The following is a 25,015-nucleotide window of genomic DNA, read 5'->3' on the forward strand; positions in this document are numbered from 1 at the left end:
AAATTATTTAGAAATTATTATGGTACTACGAAATCTTGATATAATTAGTTTAATTTTACTCATAACTATTTCGGCATAAATAATATAAAATTGATAAATTAGGGGAAGCAGAAAAATTAGAAAGTAAACGATAAGGTAAATAAACGAATAGTTTTTCCAATTTGAATCATAAATTTCAGAATCATCATCAGAAGAAGAAAAGCTAAATAATATATTAATATAAATATTTTAATAAAATAAATTAACAAATCTCAGAATTTAACAAGTCCTTAGATTCTTTAACCTTCAGTTCTTGCGTAATAATTACATCCTTTTTTTAGCCATCATATAATTATTTCGAAACTTAGACATTTCTTCAAAAACTTGACTCGAATTCAAATGGTAAATTTCACATTTCGATATCATCTTTAACAAATTTCTTTTCCGCTATTCCTTTTGGTGCAAAAAATGATGTTTGATTTAAATATTTCATCTATTCATCATAAAATCTTTAATTAAACTGCATTACTATCAGATGAAGTAATGCAAATATTATATTTAATAATGAAAGTATATATAATTTTTCTTTTTGGATTGCAATGTTTGAAGTCTAGAACTTTCAAAATCAAAGGGCAGATTTCTCCCCTTCAGTAAATGACTTTGAAAAAACATTCAAAAATTCAGTGTAATTATTTAAGATTAAAAAATTATACAAGACAATAATTTAATTTATCCTTTTAAATTAATCAGGTATAGTAGAAATGTTAGAGATATGGGCTAGGATTATTTTATAATAAATTTTGGATTGATTTTTGCATTAAAAATTAGCATAAATTGCGAATATCTTCAAATCTACGAATATTGTTAAAATTAATGCATGCATGTTAGTGAGCATAGTTATTATACAAGCTTTAAAAACATTTATAACTTACCTTATAAGTCTTTTTATTTTGGGCCTGACTCGTGCAAGCGTCTGATACAGGCCTTACTCAGAAGTATCATTTTAAGCTATTAATATTTAGAAATTTTAGAGATGGGCTGGCAAAAACTTTAAAAATTAAGCATATTTCGAAAGTAATTATGAGGCTGTGTAGGTCAGCTTAATTTGGATACTTAATTTGGATACTTAATTTCTTTTTAATATAGGCTGAAAATTTTTAGAACCAGAACACCCAATTTTGTTTGTTTTAAATATTTGGTGGCATTGTTATTTGTATTTTATTCTTGTTTTTTTGTTATGATTTTTGGTTTTTTTTAAAATTTTTCATTCGCTTTTTTGGCTATTTAGTAAAGCCGACCTAGGACACGGCCTGAGAATTTTTCCCATCTACAATTTGGCTTTTTAGTTTCGTCTATAAAAAATTACTTAAATAAATAATATAAAAGTGTGATCAAGTGCCGTCAGATATAATTTATTTTTTATGCAAATATGGTATAGGCGATGAAAAAAAAGAAGTTTAATATATAATGCTATAATATAAATTACTCCCAAAACCAGAAATGCCTATTACCAGAATTTTTTTACCGCGCTAATAAAATATTGCATATGAAAAAAAATATTCATCATTCTCCGAAAGGGTTACTAGAATTGAAGAAGGTAACAATTAAATGAGCTAGGGATACTATATAATATTGAAAATGAATGTTATCGCACATCCTATAAAATGTTAAAAAATGGTTTTGACTCAAGGCATATAATAAGGAGTTCTCAGTTTAAATGGAAAGCAACATATTTTTGGCTTTTAAATTAATACTAAGTTTTGATTTTTTATTCAATTTAAGAGTTAATTTAATAATAATTTTTGGCATATGTTTTAGATGGTGAAGATTATTATGATAACGCCATTCATATATATTCGACCTATGTCTCACAGTTATTTTGGAGATTTGTAAAAATATAGAATTCAATTACTAATTCAATTTTATTTTTATAGTTACAACCCTTAGAAAAAATATATCAGGATAATATTAATATCAAATTATTAAAAGCGAAAGATAACTCAGTATTGAATAGTATTCGGATTTCTAGTAGTGATAACCTTATACACACTAAATTTTTAACCATGGATGAAATGTATGAAGCAAACAAAAATAAGTTTTTATATCCACTAAAAATAACAAATCATAAAAAATTTAGCTTAGAAATGGTCTTATTTATATACGAAAATTATAAGTCTTTTCACATTTCTAATATTAATTTTCATTCTTGGAATCTATTATATTCAAATATTCAAAGCACGGATAAAAACGATAACTCCGAAATTTTATCATATCCCACTTTTTTGGATGAATTTAATAAGGTTTATTAAATAAGATATCGAATAAAAAATTTTTATATCATAGAGCATTATTAATTTGTCCTCAAGATGTAATTACTCTTTAAAAATGAATATGTTCGAAATATTAACAAAATACAAGACAGAACAAGTAAACTTGCTTAATCGAAACCTTATTATTATAAATTTATTAGAAAATAATCAGGCTTGATGCGGAACATATTTTAGATTTCGCTCACATTATATTATATTTTGAAGATTTTAGAACTAACATTTTAACCTCCGCATCATATAATCTAATATGCGAATATTTAAATTTTTTAGAAGAGTAAATTTTGAAATTACTGGTGTTTGATTATTTTTTATTATAATAGAATGTACACGCAGATTTATCCTTTTTTAGCTAAGCCAGAGTTATTTTCAAAAGATGAAGAAAGTTTTATGGATGAATTTAAATTATATTGTCCTAAATTCAATGAGATTAAATTTTTATCGCACTCGGACAATCTTTATAATTATGATATTGAATCTTTTAAAATACATTTAGAAAAAAAACTATCACAGAATTTTAATGATCTGATAACCCTCAAGAATAAATACTGTTTAAACATTAAGAAAATGTACGGCACAATGGTTTAGTTTATTACATATTTTATTTTATAAATGTTTTTATAGGAAAAATCTAAAATTTTATTAAATAATTTCAAAAAATCCTTTATAATTTTACATTCCATCATTTCTGATAATCAAGAAAATTTTGAAATTATTGTGAAAGTAGTTTAGATTAATAATAAATTAAAGTTTTATTACATTTAGGGTTGCGAAGTTTATCATAACTTGTATATAGGCGATACCTGTCAGTCTTGGGAAAATCAATTAAATCAGCCAAACGATATCACATTTTTCCATGTTATAATGAATATAAAATCCATTATTTATAATCAGAAAGAAATAAGTAATAGTATTGAAAAATTTATATCCAAACATTCTTTATTATACGAACTACTGGAATCATTAAAATTTCAAAATTTTGGACCGCCATTAGAAATGAATACAAGTCCTAAATATTTTATTTTATTTAATTTTGGATATTTGCCAATTTTTTAATCCATCTAAACATATTTTATAAAATTATCAGATAGTGGCATAAATACTGAGGTGGGGCAAAAACGAGAGCCCTACCCCTTAAATTCTCTGCCTGCACCCTTTTTCATAATGATATTTTGAAGTATTTTTATACTTTTGTCGGATAAGTTGTTATTCTATAAAAGAGAACTATCAAATATTTTGTTATTTATTTTTGAAAATTACTTTTACAGGTATAAATTATATAATGTATTGTAGAAATTCTATAATATGTCCAACATGAAAGGATTGTACCTTTTATTTTCAGGTTTAATATAGTGTCTCCTATTTTTTTATGTTTAAAATATTTTTTTTAATTAAATTTTGATAAAATAATACGCGGTTTTTCAATTCCTTGGAAGAAATAATCATAACATAAACAGTTCTCAGCGTAAAAGAAGATAATGGAAAAGTGTTAATACCAGAGTTATTAACTCTTCAAATGACGAGAAATTAGAGATTTCTCCTTCATTTTAATTAGCTTCTATTTGATGCATATATCAATATTTTAATTAGCTTCTATCTGATACCCTATCAATATTTTATGCTGATTAAAATATTCCTGACTCTCAATACCTAGACCAGACGACTATTATATTTAACATTATAGCCAAAAGATAATATAATCACCTTTTATTTGTTACCCATATCAATATTTTATGTTGATAAAAATATTTCTGACCCTCCAAGACTTAGGCACAACCAATTATAGTAATATTTAACATTGTAGTTAATAAGTATTGACTTGTTTTGTTATTTTTTTGTATTTTTTGAAAAATGTTTATTTTCATTATTTATATTATGATTTGAATAATGAAAAAATGAGATTTTGAAAAATAAAAAATTGCGATTTCAATATTTCTATAATTACTAAATAAGACAATATTGCGATTTCGATATTTCTATAATAACTAAAATAGACACTACAAAAATGGCGCAGTCGATAAAAAGTTTAACGGATTCAAACTTGTGTTACAAAGATTGGTACGACTTATTTAAAGAATTTAAAAACATAAACCAAGGTTAACATCATCACAAGAAAAATCCCTGCTATTAACAACAATAGGATGTGATATTTATAAAATATTGGTAAATTTATGCTCACCAGATTGTCCTGAAAATAAAGAGGTATTAGAAATATATAACATTTTACTCAAATTTTTTCATCTTACTCCTAATATAATTGTAGAAAGATATAATTTTTATTAATATAATCAAAAAAATGCGGAAAAATTAATAGACTATATACAAAATCTTCTAAAATTATCAACGACTTGTGAATTTGGGGAATATTTAAATACTACATTAAGATAAATTTATATTCGGAATAAAAAATTCTAAAATTTTACAAAGATTATTATCTGAAGATGATATAGTCATAAATAAAGCTATTCAAAAGCTACTGCAGTAGAAACAGCTAAAAAAAATATAAAATTATGAAACTAAAATCGATCATTTAAAAGAGGAACATAATGATAATATAAATAAAATTCAAAAAGTTAATAATGATAATGATAAATAATCAAAACAATTCATATCATATAATAATTATAATACGAGCTACAAAAAACCAAATCCCTGTCAATCTTGCGACGGAAACTATAGAAGGGAAAATTGTTTTTTCAAGAATGCCACTTGTTATAAATGCAACAAAATTAGGCACATTGCTCGAGTCTATAGAAAAATAGTGAATTTTATTATTAATAAAACAAACGAATATAATCCAGAATTTTGGGTGGATTTTATAAATAAACAACAGCGATATCAGAATGGAATTAAATACTGGAGCTGGGGTAAGCATGATTAACGAAATAGATTGGAAAGATAAACTTAATTGTCCTGGATTAACAAATTGCATGCTAAAACTTAAAAGCTATACAGGAACCAATATACCACTATTAGGTCAGACTATAGTAAAAGTACAATATAAAGGACTAGAACTACCTCTCATAATTTCAAAAGGATATACCAAAAATCTCATTGGAAGAAACTGGATAACTAAATTTCCCAAAATGACTGAAATACCTGTAAGGACCATACAAATAATAACATTAATATAAAAAATGAATTTCCTCAATTATTTACCAAAGAATCGGGCTGCTTGAAAGATTTTAAGGTACAAATATATATGAAAAACGAGAACCAATTTTCTGTAAATCACGTCTCGTATTAAACGCATTAAAAGATAAAGTTGAAGAAGACTTAGACAGATTGCTAAAAATAGGAGTAATAGAAAAAATTAATCATTCACTTTATGCATTACCCATAGTAATTGTTCAAAGAAAGATAAAACATTACGAATTTGCGTGGATTTTAAAAGAACTATAAATCAAAATATTAATATTGATTCATACCCAATACCAAGAATCCAAGATTTATTAGCCAGTTTGGGAAAAGGAGCGGAATTTTCAATATTAAATCTCTCAGATGCCTATTTTCAAATTAAAGTGGGGAAAGAGTTTCAAAAATATCTTGTATAAAATACGCATAGAGGATTATTTAAATATACAAGACTACCTTTTGGTATATCGTCTTCTCCAGCCATATTTCAACGAGTCATCGAGAATTTATTAAAAGGTTTTGAAGGAGTAGCTTGTTATTTAGATGATATTATAATAATCGGGAAAAAATGAGATTTTGAAAAATAAAAAATTGCGATTTCGATATTTCTATAATTACTAAATAAGACACTATTGCGATTTCGATATTTCTATAATAACTAAAAAGGACACTTTAATAGTCAACAGATATTTTTATTACCATTTATTTAATTATATCAATATTTTGTATTGGTAAAAATATTCTTGACCCCCCCCCCCCTCCAGACTTGACTCGCCTAATTATGTGATAATTATAATTACACAATCAAAAAATATTTTAATTACCTTTTATTTGATACCCATATTAGAATTTAGTTTTTACCCCTCCTAACCTAGACTAAGTCTAACCCATTAAGACCAAGTGTTAATGCTACAGTAGCGTAGACAAGGGAGGTTTTGGGGTTTACCCCACCCCCCATAACTTTCAAAAAAAAATTTTTTTTATTGCGAATAATTTTATTTAAAAACGGTTTCAATTTAGATATAAAATAAAATATACGATATCAAAATGAAATATATTTAAAAAAACAAATAAGAATTTTCAATTTTAAATGATCATATGGTTTAAAAAAAATATATTAAAAATTTTATATAAAATATAAATAACAATAAAGATATATTATAAATATTTGTTGGCATAAAAAAATTTCACTTCCTAAAAAAAGAAAATAAAAGTTTGGATATTTATAAATTTAATAATAAAATTTATATTGTTAAACTGATTAATTAGATAATTTTAATTTATTTTTTATAAATTTTAAATAAAATAAAAATCGTTTAATTTCGTAAATATGAGAAAGGAAGATCGCTAATATGTTAAGGATTGAAATTTTTGAACCTAGAATAGTTTCTAGGCAATCCAATCGCTTAATTACTAATGCATCTACAATAGAGGATTTTTATAAAATAAATATTTTTATTCCCCTTATTGATACATTTTTATTTCAATTAAAGGAAAGATTTATTAGTCACAATTTTATTTTATCACAACTTTTATTTTCTTTTGCCAGTTGAGTCTGAATACACTTGAAATGCAAAAGGATATTAAGAAATCTCAGAGTTTTATTCTGATATTTATCAGGATCATATGATAAGTTACATGTCGAATTTTATAATAAAAATCTTGACTACTCTTTGTGACCATAAATGCTTTGCAGGCCTATGTAATAGCACTTTAGATTCCCTGCCTAATATCAAGACATTGCTTTTTATTTTAGTTACCTTACCAATTAGTACCTGCACTAATGAAAGATCTTTTTCAACTTTGAACAGGTTTAAAACCTATTTAAGAAATAGCACCTGTGAAAACTTTAAATATTTATAAAGAGATTATTCTAGATATAAATTTGATTCTAGAATTAGCCAAATCCCAGAGAAAAGTAGAACTCTCTTTATACATTCAAATCAATATGATTATAATATGTTTTTTAGTCATAAATTTTTTATATGCATAACTTAATTATAATGAATTCTTAGTCATAATATTTATATATTTTTTATATTACACTATTTTTAATAAAAGTATTGTATTTGCCATAGGAATTATTTATATTTTGATAATAAACTCATTTGTATTAATTATAATTGTTAAATTATATTTTTTAAATACTGTACAAGAATTACTTATATTTTATTGTAATTTTATATTGTATAAAATTTCTACATTTTGAAATTTATTTTATTGTATATTATCATTAAAATAAATACATAGTTAAATAAAGGGATGTTATTTATACTAAAGTATTTTAATAATAAATAAAATTTTTGTTATATTTTTTTATATGCAAAAATTTAATTAAAATAACTATTTTATAATAGAATAAGACATAATGAGTGATCACAAAAAATGGGAGGTTTAGGGGCAAATTTTTTTTTCATTCTAAATAGAATAATAAGTTTACAATTGACTAAACATTGATAAAATTTTCTGAATATCAGTCGCTTATTAATCATAAATTTGCCCAAAATCATAAAAATTTTAAACCCCCCCCCCCTTTCCATGGATCAATCCTGGCTACGCCACTGGAATGCTATTATTTCAGTCAAAAAATTTTTTAATTACCTTTTATTTGATATTAATATCAAAATTTCAGTTTTATCCCTCCCCCATCCTAGATTAAATTTAACCCATTAGTACCAAGAGTGTATGTTATGATTTCAGTCAAAATATTTATTAATCCTTTATCAAATTTTTATTATCTACTCCCTTCCCTGATCTCCACCAAACAAAGTTCAACCCATTAAAACCAAAATGAATACTATTATTTTAGTCAAAATATATTTTAAATAGCTTCCATCATATCAATATTATGTGTTAAATATTCCTGACCCACAAGACCTAGACCAGACCACTTAGAGGATTGTTATCATTATAATCTAAAAATATTTTAATTAACTTTTTACCTTCTATTTGATACCCATAGCAAATTTTTATTTTAACCCCCTCCCCCCACCATCTGTCCATCCGGACCAAATAAGTCCATTAATAGCTGTAAATAATATTATTTCAGTCAAAAGATAATTTAATTAGCTTCTATTTGAAACCCATATATATAATTTTGTCTTGATAAAATATTCTTGACCCCCCACCCCCACCCTACACGCTTCACTAAAGTGATAATTATCATTATAATCAAAATATTTTTTAAATGCCTTTTATTATCTATATCTAATTTTTACCCTCCCCTCCCCAACCATTCCTAGGCCAAGTCCATCTTATGAGCCCAAGAGTGAATATTTTTATTTCAGTCAGAAAATATTTTATTTATCTGGGTAATTCCATACCAAATCGATAACTTTTCTGCCCGACCTTTCTAATTTTTATGAAATTTTGCATACTGAAAAAACAACATTAAAAGGCATAGAAAATTTACCCTCCTAGTGTACTAATAGTTCCTGAGATATCAATCGATTTTTAAAAATTGAGAAAATTTTAAATATAATTGTTAAAAGTAAAAATTATATCTTATTTTGTAACTATAGGCCTTTTAATAAATATTGAGGATTTTTGAAATAATATTGTAGCGGTTTTTAACCTTATAAATTTTGAACTTGAACGCTTTAGGTGTTTTGCTTTCCGAAATTTTATTACTCACTTATACCTGTTACCTGTTTGTAAAAAATTGACAGCCATGGGGTTTTTAGTTATTGCGATTTAAAAAAAAAGAGAATATCTTTTTCAAAAATAGATAGCCCTCATATATAAAATAATGTATTTTTGTTAAAATTATTATTTTTTTCTTTTCGTTCCTCTTACTTTGGGATCTTCCTGCTGATATTTTTTTAAACTTGTTTTTGTAAGCTAATTAAGGTAATATCTATTGATTTTTCCTACTAACGGTTGTTATACTCAGAGAATATTGTTATTTAAATTTGGTGAGATTTGATTTATATTTAATATCATAGCCATTTGGGATTAATTAAAGGTTGCTTTTTATAGTAACTAATTACAGTTACATTTTTTTGAAGTAATGAGTTGCAATTATATTTTAATAGTAACTAGTTTCAAGCTACTTTAAAAATTATTTATTTAGCTATCATTTTTAATAAAAAAATTTTTTTTACAAAATACTTTGCAATTTGCACATTTTGATCAAAGGAATTTAAATGAAAATTTGTGAGTATTCGCGATAGCCTCTTTATAAAAAATAATTGCATTGAAAAAATATACGACAGTGTAATATTTATTTGCACTGATAAAAAAAATATATATATATATAAATAACACAATATGATTATTTTTCAAAATATTTGGGCTTAACTTTTTATTTTACTTTGACAATAATCGTCCCAAACCTTTCTGCCACCTATGAGCAAAATCTCCTTGCTTGGGTAATATTTTTTTGCAAAAATCTTGAGTTAGCTATTTTTTAAAATCTGTTAAATCATATGTTAGAGATGATTTTTGGTCATTCTTAAATGAATAATATAAAGAATATGTTTGTTATAATAAAATATTAATGTGATATTTTTAAAATTTGCGAAACCTATGATATATTGTATTGTAAATATTAAATTATCTTAGAGTAATATTTAAAATATATTTAAAAAAAGAAAAACAATACATGTTGCTAACTAAGTCGAAAGAAAATATCGTTACTCAGGTTAAACCAAATCTATTTGATGATTTTAGTGAAATGAATAATGAAAACAGTTATTATGAAGAATTGATATCCGAAATTTTCAATTACATTAATCAAATTAAATATTTGATAAATAGGTTCGATATATACTCAGTTTCAAATATATTTTTGTTTAAATTTATAGTTTATATCTCAATATTCAACAATCTTTTGAATTGGCAAGTAATTTTTGTTCGCTATCAATATCTAGATCTATTAGTATATTTACAAACTTTTTAATTATAAATTTTATATTATCGTTTAGATCAGCCTTTAATTGACGATGGAAAATTTATATTGAATAAAACACTTGTGAATATTTGGTTAATATCGCAATGTAGTATACGATATAATGATTTTCACCAGAAACTATTAATGCATATTTATGATAAATCATGTAATATATTTAAATTTTATTTCTTTAGAATTAAAACGATCTAATATACTTTACTGTAGAGATTGGCGTAAACTAACATGATTTTTATCAGAGACTATCTGGCCCTGTTTTTTTTAGAAGATCATTTTAAAAAATTTAATTTGTAGATTATTTATATAATAAAAATGGCGGTTACAACATAATATGAATATATATATCAGAGATCTGCAGTGCCATTTGCACGACTCGGCCCGGTTTTTTACAAAATATTTAGGCATGATCCGGCCCGGGTATATTTAAAAAATTAAAATACGGTTCGAGCCGGACTTAGGGCCGGGCTTGCAGCTCTCTGATATATATTTTATAATATAAAATGATATAAATTTAAAATTGATGTAAAAGTTTTTTATTTTTTTTTTGAAAGAATTGATAAATTACAAAATGCAAGAAAAATTAAAAATAACCCCATATAATTCACGAAAACATAAAAGGGTTATTGCCAATCTCGGGGGGTATATTATTTTTTTATATTTTTTTTTATCAATTTTTTATATTTTTTTTATCAATTTTTTATTTTTAAGTTATATTTTTGAGAATTTTGCATACAAATTTAATTTTTTTGTGGTAAAATATAGGAATTATTAATTCCGCATATTTAAGTTATATTTAGGAGAATTTTGCATACAAATTTAATTTTTTTTGTGGTAAAATATTTAAGTTATTTTAGGAGAATTTTGCCTACAAATTTAATTTTTTATTTAAGTCTACAAATTTTTATTAATTTTGTATTAGGGATAAAATAGACCCCACCTTTGAAGTTTAAGTGATTTTTAATTTTTCTAGTGAAGGGTTAAATCGAAATATAGTATTAAAATTTATACACGAAATATAGTATTAAATACTCAATTTTATTCATTAAATTGAAATATATTATTAAAGTTAATACAATGATTTAAAAAATGTCAAAACGATTTAACAATTTATATTTTCTAAAATATCTATATTCAAGAAGATATTCATGAATATTATCCTTATCTTTTTAAGAAAATTTGTAGGCAAAATTCTCCTACCCCCTTTTTCCCGCATATATAAACGATGCGGAATTAAGAATTTCTATATTTTTTTACCCCTAATACAACATTTTGTAGATAAAATTTTTCAAAATATCTTAAATAAAAATTTGTAGAAAAAACTATTTATATATCTTAAATAAAAAATTAAATTTGTAGCCAAATATTCTCCTAAATATAATTTAAATATGCGGAATTAATAATTCCTATATTTTACCACAGAAAGAATTTAAATTTGTAGGCAAAATCCTAAAAATTTCTTCACAAAAAAATTAAATTTGTAGGCAAAATAAAAAATTGATAAAAAAAATATCATAAAAAAATAACATAAAAAAAATAACATTTCAAAAAATAACATAAAAATAACAAAAAAATAACATAAAAATAACAAAAATAAAACAAAAAATAATATACCCCCCGAGAGTGGCAGTGTAACCCATAAAAGTTTATAAAAAGAAAAATATGTTTTAAAAAATTATCTGCCTAGAAATATTTCATTTATAATATTTTTTTAAAAATTTTTAGCTTTCTTTCTCGAAAAATGACGAAATAAAATATTTTATATCTATGAACTATGAGTTTAATTTACAGTGGCGTCACTAGAGGGAGGATGGGCTCGAGCCCCCTGAAAAATTTGAATAGCCCACTGAAGCAGTGGCGTAGCTACGGGGGTGGTTTTCGGGTTTGGACCCCTCCCAGAGCAAAATTTTTTTATTTAGATTATACGTTCAAAAGACTTAAAAGCGAATTTATATCAAATAAATACCATTAATATTTATATTTTTCTGGATTTGATGTTTGTGGAAGGATATTATATTACTATAGAAATTATTCTGGGTAGTATTATTATAAAGAATAACATATTATTCATGCATTTAAAAAATATATTTATTATATATTGTCGAAGATGTGGTTATGATTTTTAAGATAAACCCGGCCGAAGGCCGGGCAAAAGGGCCGAAGGCCCGTTAAAAGGAATCTGGGGGCGAAGCCCCCAGGATTTTATATGTATGGACCCCCTCTAAGAAAAATTCCTAGCTACGCCACTGCCCTGAAGCAAAAAAATTTTTTTAACGGCTTCTTAATATCCCCTTGAACTAAAAATAAATTTTTTTGATTGCCCCCTAAACGATTTCTGTTATAATTCTATTAAGTTATATATAGATTTAATTTTATTATTTAAAAATTAATAAGACTATCTAAATTTTTATTAAATGAATACTATTTTAATTATTAGATTAGATTAATACATATAAATTTTTCACTATGTCAGCTTGCAATCAAATTCTGTGTTAAAAATATAATATGAATATCACTCACTAAATATTAATTTAGCACTAGCAGTTGAGCTTAATTGGATTTTATATATTATATTTATTTTTGATTTTTATAGCTAATAATGGCGATTTTAAATATTTGATTTTAAAATATACGGCCCGGTCCGGATATTTTTTTTAAAAAAATTTTCACGCCCGGCCCGGATATATTTAAAAAAATAAAATACGGGTCGGTGTACCCGGGCTTAGGGCCGGGCCTGCAGGTCTCTGATATAAAGATTGTTAAAGGTTTAAGAAAATTTCAGAATGTAATTATAGTTAAAACAAAAAATATATTTAATAAATGCATATACAAATATTTAATTACTTGTGGAAGAGATGCATCATTTTTGCTGAACAAAAACACTTTTACATGAATTTTAAATTCATGTCATTTTAACCGCTATTTTTGTTATTATAAAAAATATACAAATCAAATTTTATAAAAATGCTCCATATTGTGGAAATTATTTTGTTATTATTTTTATAAAAATTGTTTAATATATATATATATCCCGGGCTGGGCCTAAAATTTTTTTAAAAATAATACTCGGGTCTGGCCTTATATTTTAAAACCAAATATTTTAAATAGCCATTATTATCAAAATTTAAAATAAATATAATATATTATTAAATATCCGGACCGGGCCTGAAAATATATTAACCCGGGCTTGGCCGAACTAACATATATTTATTTTTCTACATTATTTTAAAATATGAATTTTTAAAAAATAATTCATTTTTATATTATATCTTTTTGAAAAATGTTATATTTGTAATTTATATTTATATGCTATTAAATAAAAAAAATCATACATGAAATATTTAACCTTAAAATCATTATAAGCATAGATTTATTAAAATATTTTGCAAATGGCTGCCAAATGTAATATGTTTTTATAACTTTATAGAATTGGGCGGTGTACAATTATATTAATATAAGTCTATGAGTATAGAGCAGTTAACATTACTCAAAAAGTTACGTCGTTACATTTCCTACTAAAATTAACGTCTTTACTTTTTAAAGTACAAAAACTGTTATTATGAAAAACTATTGAATACTGTTTTCTTTTTATTGCATCAATCGAAAAATATTTATTATATTACACAAGTCTTACAATTCAACTAAATTCTACAGATTTTTTTTGTAATGAAAATAATTTGTTTATTCAATAAGTAAATTGATGATTTATTTTTTAAACAATTTTAATGATGATTGTTTTTCAGAGTTTTTAAGATCGTTTATCTCTCAGTAATGCGTTTGCTGTACTGAAAATCCTATTTAGTGTTGTTAAAAAGTCGAGTTCACCTGACTCAGAGTCTGAGTCGTTAGTCGAATTAGTCGACTCACTGAAGTCGTGAACTCAAGTCGACTTAAGTCGTGAACTCAAGTTGACTTAAGTCGTAAACTCGAGTCATAAACTCAAGTCGACTTGAGTCGTGAACTTAAGTCGACTAGAGGACGAATATTTCGAATAGGTGTATAATATTATTTTTGTTACAATTAATTTGTGGTTTTCATGCAAAAATTTTAAGCTAAATTAGAATTGATAACAATTTCAAATCTTCTTTTTTAATTAATTTTTTTGTTATTAATCTTTTAGTTGAAATCTTTTATGGGTTTATTTTTACATTTTTGTAAAATTATCTATTTTTTTTAGTATATTAAAAGAACTAGTTTAAATAATTTATAAATATTTATATTAAATTTTTATGTTATTTTACATGATCGTCTTATAATATTTTAATGTGACAATTGTCATGATATTTTTTAACATTTTTGAAATTTTTGGTACAAAAGGGTAAAAATATAATTTATATTATAAATATGTTAAATTATAAATTCAATGATAATGTTCCTTTGTAAAAATGACAAATATCATAATCTGTATTTTAAAACATATTAGTTTATTTTTGACGCTAATGATTAAAAACATAAATTGTAAATATGTTAAATTAAAATTTCAGTGAAGATTTCCCCTAGATAAGTGACAATTGTCATAATCGTTATTTTTAAAGTTTTTTGAATCTTTTTAAACAAATGGGTAAAAATATATATTATAAACATGTTAGATTAAAATTTCAGTGAAGATGCACCATAGAAAGTGACAATTGTCATAATCGTTATTTTTGAACTTTTTTGAATTTTTTTAAAGTAAATAGGTAAAAATATATATTTTAAAAATGTTAAATTAAAATTTCAGTGAAGATATATCATAGAAAAGTGACAATTGTCATAATTGTTATTTCTGAACTTTTTTGAATTTTTTTAAAGTAAATAGGTAAAAATATATATTGTAAATATGTTAAATTAAAATTTCAGTGAAGTGACAATTGTCATAATCGTTATTTTTGAATTTTTTTAAAGTAAATCGGTAAAAATATATATTGTAAAAATGTTAAATTAAAATTTCAATGAAGATTTACCATAGAAAAGTGACAATTGTCATAATCGTTATTTTAGAACTTTTTTGAATTTTTTAAAAGAAAACTGGTAAATATATATATTGTAAACATGTTAAATTAAAATTTTAGTGAAGATACCACAGAAAAGTGACAATTGTCATAATCGTTATTTTTGAACTTTTTTGTTAAAACGAGGTGACTTTTAGCCTACGCCCGTTTATCTTATTAGGCGAGGAGGAAAGCACACTTTTTAATTACATAACCATTTAAATTTGAAAGTAAGGAGATTGATTTGTAAATCTACACGTATAAATAAATTTCTTGATTTGAAAACTAAATAAAAAAAAAAGATTAAGTTTTGTTAATTGGTTAATTGTGTAACCCCCAGACCCGTGGTTTGGGTCTAAAAATTGACTTAACTAGCTCTGATCACGAGCCTCTGGGAAAGACCCGGGGTTCACACACTTAATCGCCACGCCTAAAAAATGTGAATGTATTTTCTTTAAAAAATATTACAAAACGATACTGAATTTTGTTACATTTGAATATTTATTATTGTAAGATATATTTAAAGGTCACCTTATATTTGTATATTATATTATTCCGACATGTTATTATATTATCGAATTTAAATAAATTGCATATTATTAGAAGTTAAATTGGATAATTATATAATTGTATATATACCAAAAGATTTACAAATAAAAGTATTATCGTTTTTTATAAAACTTTAATCGATATAATAAATTTGTTATTATTTATATAAAGTATATAAGAATAAATGTGTGTGGGGGGAGGGGGGGGGGATTAACTAAACTTTTTTTCGCAAAATCGATTTTCATAATTCTTCCTCAAAAAAAATTTTTCTAGCAATTGATCAGACGTACCATGTTTTCTTTGAAAGTCAAAACAAATCTTTTCCTCTTTTAATAATTTTTTTCAAAAAGGCAAAAACATAGCCATTCATGGCACATTTCCCCTATAATGTCAATATTATTTTTAATTTCATATAATAAAATATCGAATCCCGGAAAAAAAACCTCGAAATAAAAACCTCCTCTTAGGACCTAATAATATCGATATATTTTTATTTGGATTTAATAAAGTATTGGCAAATTAGTATTTTAGAAAAAATTACTCATATGCCCTCCATAAAAAATGCTGATGTTCAAATTGGTACTGGGACAAAAAAAATAACCCATGTATTACTAATTTATTGTATAAGTTATTTGCTATAGTAATAAATACAATATCCATCCTTAATTACTATATTAAGTAAACTAAATTTGACAAAATTTGCAATAAAATCTGTTTATTTTATTGAAAAATCATTATTATGTATATACAAATTTAATAATTTAGATAATAATTATATCGGTTGACATCAAATAAAGGTGAAAATCGCCCTCATAAAATCTAATCTGGAAGGCTTTGCACCCTATCACGGTATTCCTCGCAAAGTTTCTTTAACCGAATCTGGGTATTATAACTCTGCGATTTTGTTTTGGTGTCCAACTACCTACACGCCATCGTTCAAGTTTGGTTTCATCGTAAGCAACCTCGCATTTCATTTTATTAATCAATACCCAAATTGATGGGAGTTTATTCCCAACCAGATATGAAAAATGATAATCCCAACCTTCGCATTGAATATTTGTGGGATCCTCATCAGATAGGGTGCTCTCATTCACGTTCCAAGTTTCTGGAGCAAATCGAGGCCCAATTCGACGTGTCTGGGATTGAGAATTGCTTCTTGTGACCCCCATTGATTCCATTGATGTAATTTTTATCGAAATAATCAAGAATATCTTTACCATTGGTCGGAGTAACTGATCTCAGGAATGCCATTGCATTGCCCATATCACATAAAGGAACAAATGCTAAGCCGTCCCTCATGCCACAAAAGAAGCTTAGGGCTTCATCAGTTCTGTATTGGCTTTCTAGACCTAGCTTTTGTAGTTTTTTATGGGTACTTTGACACAAATGGTAAAATTTAACATATTAATGATCATACCAATGACAGTTTTAACCTCGCTCATAGCAAATTTTTCGAAATCCATGTTTATATATAATGGATCAGGAAATAAATCCCTTTCTTGACATTTAGATAATATTATTTCGAATATTTTTTCATAAGATTTTGTGTTTGGGGTGGGGGGGGGGGGGGGTATATATAATTGCAGAAAATTTTTTGGGGACATAAAATTTCCTCCCATATTAATATAATATGCCATGAGCACTCACTTATAAATTTATTTATCAAAATTAATTATTGCTAGCAGTGGCGTAGCTAGGAATTTTCCTTAGAGGGGGTCCATACATATAAAAGCTGGGGGGGGGCAAAGTCCCCCAGACCCCCCCCCCTCCAGGGTTTATCTTACAAATCATAACCATATCTTCGCTAATATATAATAAATATATTTTTTAAATGCATCAATAATATGTTATTATAATTTATTAGATTATTCTCAATGACTTTATAATAATACTATCCAGAATAATTTCAATAGTAATATAATATCCTTCCACAAACATCAAAACCAGAAAAATATAATTCATATAAAATCACTTTTAGGTCTTTTGAACGTATAATCTAAAAAAAAAATTTGCTCTGGGAGATGTCCAAACCCGAAAACCACCCCCGTAGCTACGCCACTGATTGCTAGGTTATACTAAAAAAATTAAATGAAAATTGAGAAGAAAAAAATTGAGAAAAGATCCGAAAAATAAAGATTAAAATAGAAAATAAATGACCAATCCCTCCCCCATCTCTCTCTCCCATTGTTATTTAAAATTTGTAACAATAGCAAGATTTTTTGGTTCTTTAAATTATTTCAATTTAAAATGTATTATATTTTTATTCTTAAATTTCAAGATTATAGAGCCTTGATGGCACCAGTAGGTTTTTTTTTAAAAAAAATCTTATTTTAATAAATGGTTCAGTCTCAACGTTACACCCTTACTAAAAATTTCATAATTTAGTAAGCATAAAAAAATATTCGATTTAAATTATGATCAAAATAATTATGATAATATAAAAAAAATTTTTATTATTTACTCATATTATTTGTTATTATCATGCAAAATGAATCCAAATTTTTTGTGTTCAAAAGCGTTCCTATTTTTTTTAAAAATACCATTTAAAAAAATTTAAAATAACAATATTTATTTTTTTTATATGTATTACATGATTTTTAAATAAAAGAATTAAGATAATATATAATTTTTACGTTGATAAATCTCATTTTGAACCTTTGCGCAAATAAACAAGAATATCTTTTAATTCAATCTCCACTAAAAGTTCTCATACAACTAATATTAAAAACGATCCTAATTTTTCTTCGTCTATATTATTTCTCAGCCTATTTTTTATAATTTACTAAATGTTCTCTCGCAATTAACTTGAGTAAATGATAAAAAATCTTATTCTACTTTTTCATTAGACTCCTCACCTGCTCATACGATATCATCGTCCGTTTCATTTAATTCTGCTATTAAATCGTTGAATTCACAGGCGAATGAAGACAATTCGTTACGTTATTTAACATTGAATATATTTGTTGTGTCACTTTTTCCAAGGCCTTTTCAGAAATACCCTATTATTTTTATCAAAATGCCTAGGATAATATTGCACATTCAAATTAAACTCTTTTTGCAAAAAACCGTTCTGATGTTTATAATTTGATCAATTATAGGACGAAATACTTCGACTCTATAATTTCAAATCAAATCCAACAAGTTTTTTTTTATCTCATTAATTTTTCCGACGATAACATTCACAACAGTTATCGATAATCTAGTATTTAAAAAAAAAGTTATGAAGAATATATTTTTTAATGTTTACCTAATAAATTTTAAATAACAAATAAAAGTTGTTTATTAGCCTGCCCATTTTTAAAATTTTTCAAAGGTCCGTTAGCACTTTTTAAATTATTTAGCTAGCCATCCCAATATGATAGAAGGGCGTGGGCTAAAAACCAGATCATTTGGGCAAAAAAAATCAAAAATGTTTTAAATGACAATTAACTGAAATTTTAATTTAACATGTTTACAATATATATATTTACAAGTTGGCTTTAAAAATTTTCAAAAAGGTTCACAAATAATGATTATGACAATTGACACTTTTTTATGGTCATCTTCACTGAAATTTTATTATAACATGTTTATAATATATATTTTTACTTATTTTCTTTGAAAAAATTCAAAAAAGTTCCAAATAACGATTATAACAATTCCCACTTTTCTATTATGGTACATCTTCACTGAAATTTTAATTTAACATAAAAAAGTTCAAAAATAACGATTATGACAATTGTCACTTTCTATGGTACATCTTCACTGAAATTTTAATTTAACATATTTACAATATATATTTTTACCTATTACTTTAAAAAAATTCAAAAAAGTTGAAAAAGAACGCTTATGACAATTGTCACTTTTCTATGGCACATCTTCACTGAAATTTTAATTTAACATGTTTACAATATATATATTTTTACCTATTTGCTTCAAAAAAGTTCAAAAATAATGATTATGACAAAAATTTTAATTTAACATGTTTACAATATATATTTTTACCCATTTGCTTCAAAAAAAGTTAAAAATAACGTTTATGACAATTGCCACTAAAGATCTGCAAAATTAGGCCCGGCTCGAACGGGCTTCGGGCCGGGCTCGGGCCTAATTCTATTTAAAATAAACGGTATCGGGCCGGGTCTAATATTTAAAAAAAATTCAGGTCGGGTCGGACCTTGTATATTTTTTTAAATATAACTAAATTTTAAATTTAAATTTTTTATGTAAAATAAAAATATTTGATTTTATTTATTGAAACTAAACTACATATAACATATGTCTTTTATTTTGAGTAATTATAAAGATTAATTTCTATATTTTTATAAATTCGGGTCAGGCTGGGTCGGTAAATTTTTTAAAAAAAATTTCGGGTTCGGGCCGGGCCGGCAAAACTTTTCTAAAAAAAATTTCGGGCCGGGCTTGAAAAATTAGACCCGATGCAGATCACTTATTATCACTCTTCTATGGTACGTCTTCACTGAATTTATTTTAACATCTTAAAAATATATATTTTTACCTATTTACTTTAAAAAAATTTAAAAAAGTTAAAAAATAACGATTGTGACAATTGTCACATATCTATTGCGTCAAAAAATTTCAAAAAACTTTAGAAATAACGATTATGACAATTGTCACTTATCTATGATACACTTTCATCGAATTTTTAATTAAACGTATTTTCAATCTATATTTTTACCTATGTGCGTCAAAAAAATCACAAAAAACTGTAGAAATAACGATTTTGACAATTGTCACTTATCTATCACTGAAATTTTAATTTAACATATTTACAATCTATATTTTTATCAATTCAAAAAACTTTAGTAATAACGATTATGACAATTGTCACTTATCTAAGGTACATCTTAACTGAAATTTTAATTTAACATATTTACACTATATATTTTTACCTATTTCCGTCAAAAAAATTCAAAAAACTTTAAAAATAACGATTATGACAATTGTCACATATCTATGGTACAATTTCACTGAATTTTTACTTAAACGTATTTACAATCTATATTTTTACCTATATGCGTCAATAAATTTCAAAAAACTTTAGAAATAACGATTATGACAATTGTCACTTATCTAGGGTACATCTTCACTGAAATTTTAATTTAACATATTTACAATTTATGTTTTTACCCATTAGCGTCTAAAATAAACTAATATCTTTAAAAATACAGATTATGATAATTGTCATTTTTAGAAAGGAACATCACCATTGAATTTATAATTTAACATCTTTATAATATAAATTATATTTTTATACTTTTCTGTCAAAGATTTCATAAATGTTAAAAAATAACATGACAATTATCACAAAGACGATCATGTAAAATAACTTATAAAAGTTTAATATAAATATTTAAAAATAAATTATTTAAACTAGTTCTTATATACTAAAAAAATAGATAATTTTACAAAAATGATAAAAATAAACCTATAAATAAAAGATTTCAACTAAAAAATTGTTTATTTAGATAAAATTTACAAAATTAATTTAAAAAAATTTTTATTAATAAAAAAAAAAAATCATTTAAAATTCAAATCCAATCAAATTTTGCTTAAAATTTGGGCGTGAAAATCACTAATTAATTATAACAAAAATGATATTACTTAACTTACATAGCAGCTTATCATTTTTTTATTAAAAGATATCAAATAAATATTCATTTTCATAATATATTATAAAATAAAAAATATTAAATTATATCATTTCTTTAAAATATAATAAATATTTAAATAAATATAAATAAAATAAATTATTTTACTAAAAGTAAATAAATAATAATTAATGCTTGTAATTTCTATTCACGACTTACTCAAGTTGGAAGTCTAAATTAAAAAAAAAAAATTGTATTGTAAATTAATAATAAAAACTAATTTGAAATCACCACTTGTGGGTCGATTTTTTCGACCCAAAACTTAGACTCAGTTTTCGACTAAGTCGACTCGACTCACTAATCCTATCAATAGGTGCTGAAGATGTTGCTGTGCATTAATATATAAACAGGGTTTTGATGTTTGAAAATTGTTAAGGTTTTCTTGTTTACAGATTATCTTTCCTCTGGAATAATTTTGATGGTTTATCATCCAAATCTCCAGACATCTTGAACACAAAAAGGCATTTTTATATTAGAAATGAATCTTGTCACTGATATTCATTATAGATGTCTTATTTTTATCAATATCTTTCCTTATATAAGAAACCAAATACTGTTTCATTTATTTATTTGGCCTTTAAAGTAATGATGAAGATACTGCACATAATATTATTATTACTAATATAATTGAATATTAAAGACATCCTATAGATAAATAATAACACTGAAAAAAGAATAAAATTAGAAAGTATACTTTGTTTTGAAAATTTTGTATATTTTTTTTTATTTGTGTTTTTTTTTAAATATAAATATTATACCTAAACATTAAACAATAATAAAACATTATGTAACGAGTAAAAATTAATGATTTTTTCAGAATAGTAACGCCGTTATTTAATATTTTTACAGCACAAATATATAATTTCGGCCCAACTCCGCCAATTAAAATCATGCGTGGCTGGGCCAAATCTTACAGATCTCAATTAAACATTAAATTTTATTGATGTATTTTATTCATGTAAACTTTATTATCATGTAGACTTAGCTAACCAAAACAATTGCCCTTCATATGTGTTTGGACTTTTGGATAAATTTGATTATAAAAATGAATCTGAGACTACTAAATTTATTGTTAACAGGATGAGAGATAAGATAGAGGGTAACGATGAAGAGCTCTTAAAATTTTGCTCTCTTCAACATTCCTCAATTCCTTTTACATGTGATAGTCAAGTATAATTTAAATTCTATATATAATTTTAAATGATCAAATATTATTTGTAAATTATATACTATATACAATATATTTTAAAAATATGGTGTACCAGGGCTTTGCCTATAGTCATTTTGCTTAGAATTGCAAAGACCAAAATGATGCTAAATGTGGAAATTTAGCAATGAGCTTATATGTTTTCAGTCATTCCATGATAAATCAATAAGATTCGGCCGACTCCCTTCGATTTTTTAAAAAATTTGGCTAGCAAAGAAAAGTTTATATAACTAAAAAGCGGTTCTTGGCCCGAATTCGGCTCAGAATGGGCATTTTGAGACCAGAGACTAAACCGAGACCAATTAGTGGGCAACCCATTTAATCCGGGGTGGGTTCGAACTTCTTTTAGAAATCAGTTTTCGATTAAGTTCCTTTTATCAAAATTTCCGCTAAAATTCCTGAACCCGAATTTGGGTCTAGAACCCTACAAAAAGTAGCCAAAACTTTAACCTCTAAAATATTTCGATTTTTGGAGATATAAACTGTCAAAGGGACAAAAATGACGTATTTTTAATATTATCGGCCTTCATTCAATTACTCTTATATTAAAAACTGTATAATTGAATAACAAATTTAATATCAAAATTACGTACAAAGATTATAGGGGAGACTGGTGCTAGTCGAACCGATTTTTGCAAAATCGGCTATAGCTCCTGTGTTTTTTTAAATATTATGAAAAACAATATATGAATAGATACTAATATACTCTATAAAGGGACTTTATAATAAAATTTAAGAATTTAATCATATTTTTGAAACTTTCCTTTTGTTAAAGTGGAAATTTTGTCCAACAACCCCAATAACGGGGTTAAGCAAACCACACCAAGGTGCTTCCTAAACCATTCGTTTTTTTAGGCTATAATGAATTGAAATGCATTTTTATTTTAATAATGATTCGTATAGAATAATTTTATTGTTTAAATATCAAAATACTTATAAATTGAAACTAATTATATATAAAATTTGAAACCTAATTTTGGTTAATTTAATAAACATTTTGGACATATAAAAAAATGTATCGAAGTTTGAACATATACCATGTTCTCATTCTTGGCATATTCTGCATTGTAGGGGAGACTGGGGCTAGTCGAATCGATTTTTACAAAATTGGCTATAGCTCCTAGTTTTTTTTAGATAATAAAAAAATAATATATGATTAGATACCTAAAACTATAGGTGCCTTATAAAAAAATTTAATAATACAATCATTTCTTTTAAATTTATGTTTTGTTAAAGTAAAAATTTTGGGGTAAATCACTTCAGGAGGCTTCAGCGCCGCTACATTTTTTCAAAAACACCTGGAGCGCCCTCCTATTTAAAATTGAGCAGCGGGAGCGGTAGCTAGCTCCTTTTAGGGCTGGAGTGGAGGAGCGCCGCTCCTTTAAATTTAATGTATAAATTAAATTATTTTTTAAATATTAATAATATTTGTTAATTAAAATTCAATAAAATGAAATTTTATTTAAATTTATCCATTATTAAATGTTTAGCCGAGTTTTATATTGGTTTTTCATCTAATCATTTAAAAAATATTAAACATCAAGTTTTTCCTTTTTATATTGAAATTTTTTTGAAAAATCTTGTAAGTCATATTAATATTCATTTTATAGATATATAATAAAAAATAGTATTAGATATGATGAAGAAATCGAATTTCTATTTCCATCATACAAAAAATATTTTAAACATCTAAAAGAGAGCCAAATGATCAAACAAATTTAAGGGCAAAAATTTTCAAAAGTGAGCAGCTTCAATCTAAAAAAGCATCTAAAAGTAAAAAATCTTTCTTTTAAATACAAAATGATTTGGATGATTTTTTTTGGATTCCATGAAATTGATCATCAGGAAGATAATATATTGGACAAATATTTTTTAAATAATGATACCAAAATTACTATTTTTGATAAATTTCCTGAATTAAAAAATTTCTTTATAAAATACAATACCCCGCTTCCCCCTAACGCTCCTGTGGAGCACCTATTTAGTATTGCAAAAGAGGTCTTAGGGGGGAGGCGTGGATGTTTATTAGATTCAAATTTAGAAAATTTATTACTTTTAAAAGCTAATAAAAGTTTGTAAATATTTTGATAGATCATTTAATATAAATAAAGCTTTTTGATAAAAAAATATGATTTTGTTTCGTATACCTTCTAAAAAAATGAAAATCAAAGGAGCGGTTATGGAGTGGCACTCCATTACTTGGAGCGGGAGCAGCTCCTAGTAGCGGGAGCGGGAACTAGCTCCTTTTGAGAAGGTAGGAGCGGGAGCTAGCTAATGATTGAAATGCATTT

The 25,015-nt window shown here is 25.0% G+C and overlaps 1 protein-coding gene across 4 annotated transcripts in view; it reads left to right on the plus strand.

Annotated features, from left to right (window-relative positions):
• The window catches only part of LOC135926034 (uncharacterized), a 68,680-nt gene that overhangs the window by 35,260 nt on the left and 8,405 nt on the right, over nt 1-25,015 (plus strand). For 3 of the 4 annotated variants that reach the window (XR_010571773.1, XR_010571774.1, XM_065461685.1), the window contains exons 24-35: nt 1,798-1,868; nt 1,914-2,074; nt 2,117-2,279; nt 2,323-2,406; nt 2,450-2,583; nt 2,630-2,888; nt 2,931-3,029; nt 3,072-3,312; nt 10,034-10,199; nt 10,247-10,320; nt 10,367-10,498; nt 22,497-22,687. Coding sequence is in view for 2 of the 4 variants with exons in the window: in XM_065461685.1 (XP_065317757.1) it covers nt 1,798-1,868; nt 1,914-2,074; nt 2,117-2,279; nt 2,323-2,406; nt 2,450-2,583; nt 2,630-2,888; nt 2,931-3,029; nt 3,072-3,312; nt 10,034-10,199; nt 10,247-10,320; nt 10,367-10,498; nt 22,497-22,687 (1,775 nt within the window). In the remaining 2 variants the exon portion in view is untranslated. The remainder of the gene's footprint in view (nt 1-1,797; nt 1,869-1,913; nt 2,075-2,116; nt 2,280-2,322; nt 2,407-2,449; nt 2,584-2,629; nt 2,889-2,930; nt 3,030-3,071; nt 3,313-10,033; nt 10,200-10,246; nt 10,321-10,366; nt 10,499-22,496; nt 22,688-25,015) is intronic. The other variant, XM_065461686.1, reaches the window with a different exon arrangement.

The sequence above is a fragment of the Gordionus sp. m RMFG-2023 genome, chromosome 3 (assembly GCF_954871325.1).
Source record: "Gordionus sp. m RMFG-2023 chromosome 3, tfGorSpeb1-WG-v2, whole genome shotgun sequence".
NCBI classification, from domain to species: domain Eukaryota; kingdom Metazoa; phylum Nematomorpha; class Gordioida; order Chordodea; family Parachordodidae; genus Gordionus; species Gordionus sp. m RMFG-2023.